Source organism: Palaemon carinicauda, chromosome 1 (genome assembly GCF_036898095.1).
Source record: "Palaemon carinicauda isolate YSFRI2023 chromosome 1, ASM3689809v2, whole genome shotgun sequence".
In the NCBI taxonomy this organism is placed as follows: domain Eukaryota; kingdom Metazoa; phylum Arthropoda; class Malacostraca; order Decapoda; family Palaemonidae; genus Palaemon; species Palaemon carinicauda.
In genome coordinates, this window is record NC_090725.1 from 280,173,669 (window position 1) to 280,176,168 (window position 2,500).

General features: G+C 32.7%; 1 protein-coding gene across 1 annotated transcript in view; it reads right to left on the reverse strand.

The window, feature by feature from the left end:
* LOC137657203 (vascular endothelial growth factor receptor kdr-like) overlaps positions 1 to 2,500 on the reverse strand; it is a 118,748-nt gene that overhangs the window by 28,325 nt on the left and 87,923 nt on the right. The window contains 4 exon segments of the mRNA XM_068391550.1: positions 1 to 65; positions 373 to 488; positions 1,220 to 1,407; positions 1,679 to 1,882. The exon segment at positions 1 to 65 is cut by the window's left edge and continues 3 nt beyond it. Coding sequence (XP_068247651.1) covers positions 1 to 65; positions 373 to 488; positions 1,220 to 1,407; positions 1,679 to 1,882 — 573 coding nt within the window.

Sequence of the window (2,500 nt, forward strand, 5' to 3'; positions counted from 1 at the left end):
CCAGTAAGAAGATTTTTTCCACATTAGGTTTTGCCCCTTGAAGGGTGATATTCCCTGCCGAACACCTGATATCATTACACAACAGTTAGCAGAATATAACCATCTATATCATCATAAAATTTTGGACAATAATTTTTTCAAACATTTTTTTATTATATCATAATTTGCAGAAAAATGTCTTTTTACATATGCTTTTTTTTTTTTCATTTTACAATAAGAGAACTTAACTTTTATCAATGTATCTTCTTTTCTAGACTGCTGTTATAGAAAATAAAATCCTCTTTAATAGTGATATGATTTATCAGCATTCAAGTAAAATCAATATTCTTCTCTTACTTAAGAGGCAACGGAATACTTTAAGTCAATACGAACCTATATTTTCCTTGAACAAGAGCTTTGCCTTCCCAAACACCAACTCCTTTGGTAAATGTATTTTTCGCTTGGTTAAATGGTTGCTTCTGTAGGTGATTCCTATTGCCTTCAGGATTCTACAGGGAGAGTGCCACAAAAGAATATTATTATTATTATTATTATTATTATTATTATTATTATTATTATTGTTATTATTATTATTATTATTATTATGCCAAGTTACAACCGTTGTTGGAAAAACAGGATGCTCTAAGCCCAAGGGCCCCAACAGGGAAAATAGCTCAGTGAAGAAAGGAAATAAGGAAATAAACTAAAAGAGAAGTTTAAGAACAATATCAACATTAAAATAAATCTTTCAAATATTAGCTATAAAAACTTCAAAATAACAAGAGGAAGAGAATACCCAGGACTAGAGAACAAGGATTAGGTTTTGGAGTGTTCTTCTCCTAGAAAAGCTGCCTACCATGGCTAAAGAGTCTCTTTTACTGATAAGTATACTGGCCATACTGTGTCTTTTTATTTGCATGATTTGTTTTATGCTAGGAAGTGTTTTACAGGATACATAAAACCTTAAAGTAATTGTGTTTCTTAATTGAACTTTCTTAAGTCAATGTCTCTTAGTGGGCTATAGATTAATCTTTATACACCTTCCATTATCAACTGAATATTATCTATCTCTTATAAAGGAGCTACCTGCAAACCAATTCATTACAAAAAAACATTAATATTTACTTTTTGAATAATATAGCACATGATAACAGTTAAAAAATAATGAAAATTACTTTTTTATAGATCTGTACAGAAGTAAAATATGATAAGCTTTACGTTTCAATTGCACCGTTATTACCTTAGAAATGACTTTGAAATCAGTGCAGTTGTCCCTGCTAAAACATTGCTGAAATTCCAAAGACAGATCAGGTTTTGGATATCCGATGCTTTCACATATCACTTTAAAATCCTGGTTCTGAGGTAACATTCCATTGGTATAATTGGTGTTGTTAGCCTCGAATTCAATAATTGGCTTTGAGGGAGACACTGGAAGGAAATTTACATAATACGATAAGTTTATTATCTTACCTATGTTTTCTTAGATAAAAGGTTCATTGGATTTACTAAGAGAAAAACTTAATATTGCACTATAATGTTTGCTTTCATATTGTTAAAACTGTTACTTTTAAATGGAAAAAAAAATCACCAAGAATCCATGAAATAAATTAAAAATATGTCCATTTGGAACTAATCCAAGTAATTCCTGCAATTATCCCTTGATGTATATTTCATAAGAAAACCTGTTTCAGTACTGTACCTGGAAATGTGACGTTAAAAGAGACTTTTTTTGACTTTTGAACTGTTTCCTTATCTATTAATATAGCTTCCAAACTATGAACGCCAATGTCAAGGACAGAGGGAGACTTCAGTGTGAGAAACAGATTTCCGTCATCATGCTTCACGTCCATCGTATAGTCGTCATTCCCCTGCTTATGATTGGAGGAATTGGCCATGACTTCATCTGCAGAAATAATAGGCCTAATTGTTAGATTGATGTATTAAAGGTTTAAAGGCCGCTCGTGAATGGCAGAGACATGGGACAGTAACAATGTCCTAGCTCGCAGGGCAATGTCCAAGTTAGGACCAGGGAAGGACTAAAAATGGCTGGTGATGACTGACCCGGTAGACCTATAAGCTCCCCCAATTCCCCATTCCTTAACTAACAAGAATGTTGAGGTTACAGACACTACAAGAAACTATTAAGCTTGAGTATGACTCGAACCACAGCCTGTCGATCGCTAGACAGGGATGTTACCAATATGCCATCACAAACCCTACTATGGTAATGTTTGAAGGCAACGTACCTTCTGCTGCATAGTCATCTGTTAACAAATTATTTTCTATGAATGAATGATTGGTAACTATTTAGCAACATAACACCAATGGCCATTTGAGTATAAGTATTTTCAAAGGTCAGATTTTAATCATTACCAATTTGATTACCACGAGGGTTGAGAAATACCTTAACACATTTCTTGGAATTCTACATCGATTTACTATTTACTGTAACGGAATTAATCAAAGAGCAGTTTCCTATATCATAATATAATGCAAAATAAAGTTGAACAAAACAGAAATA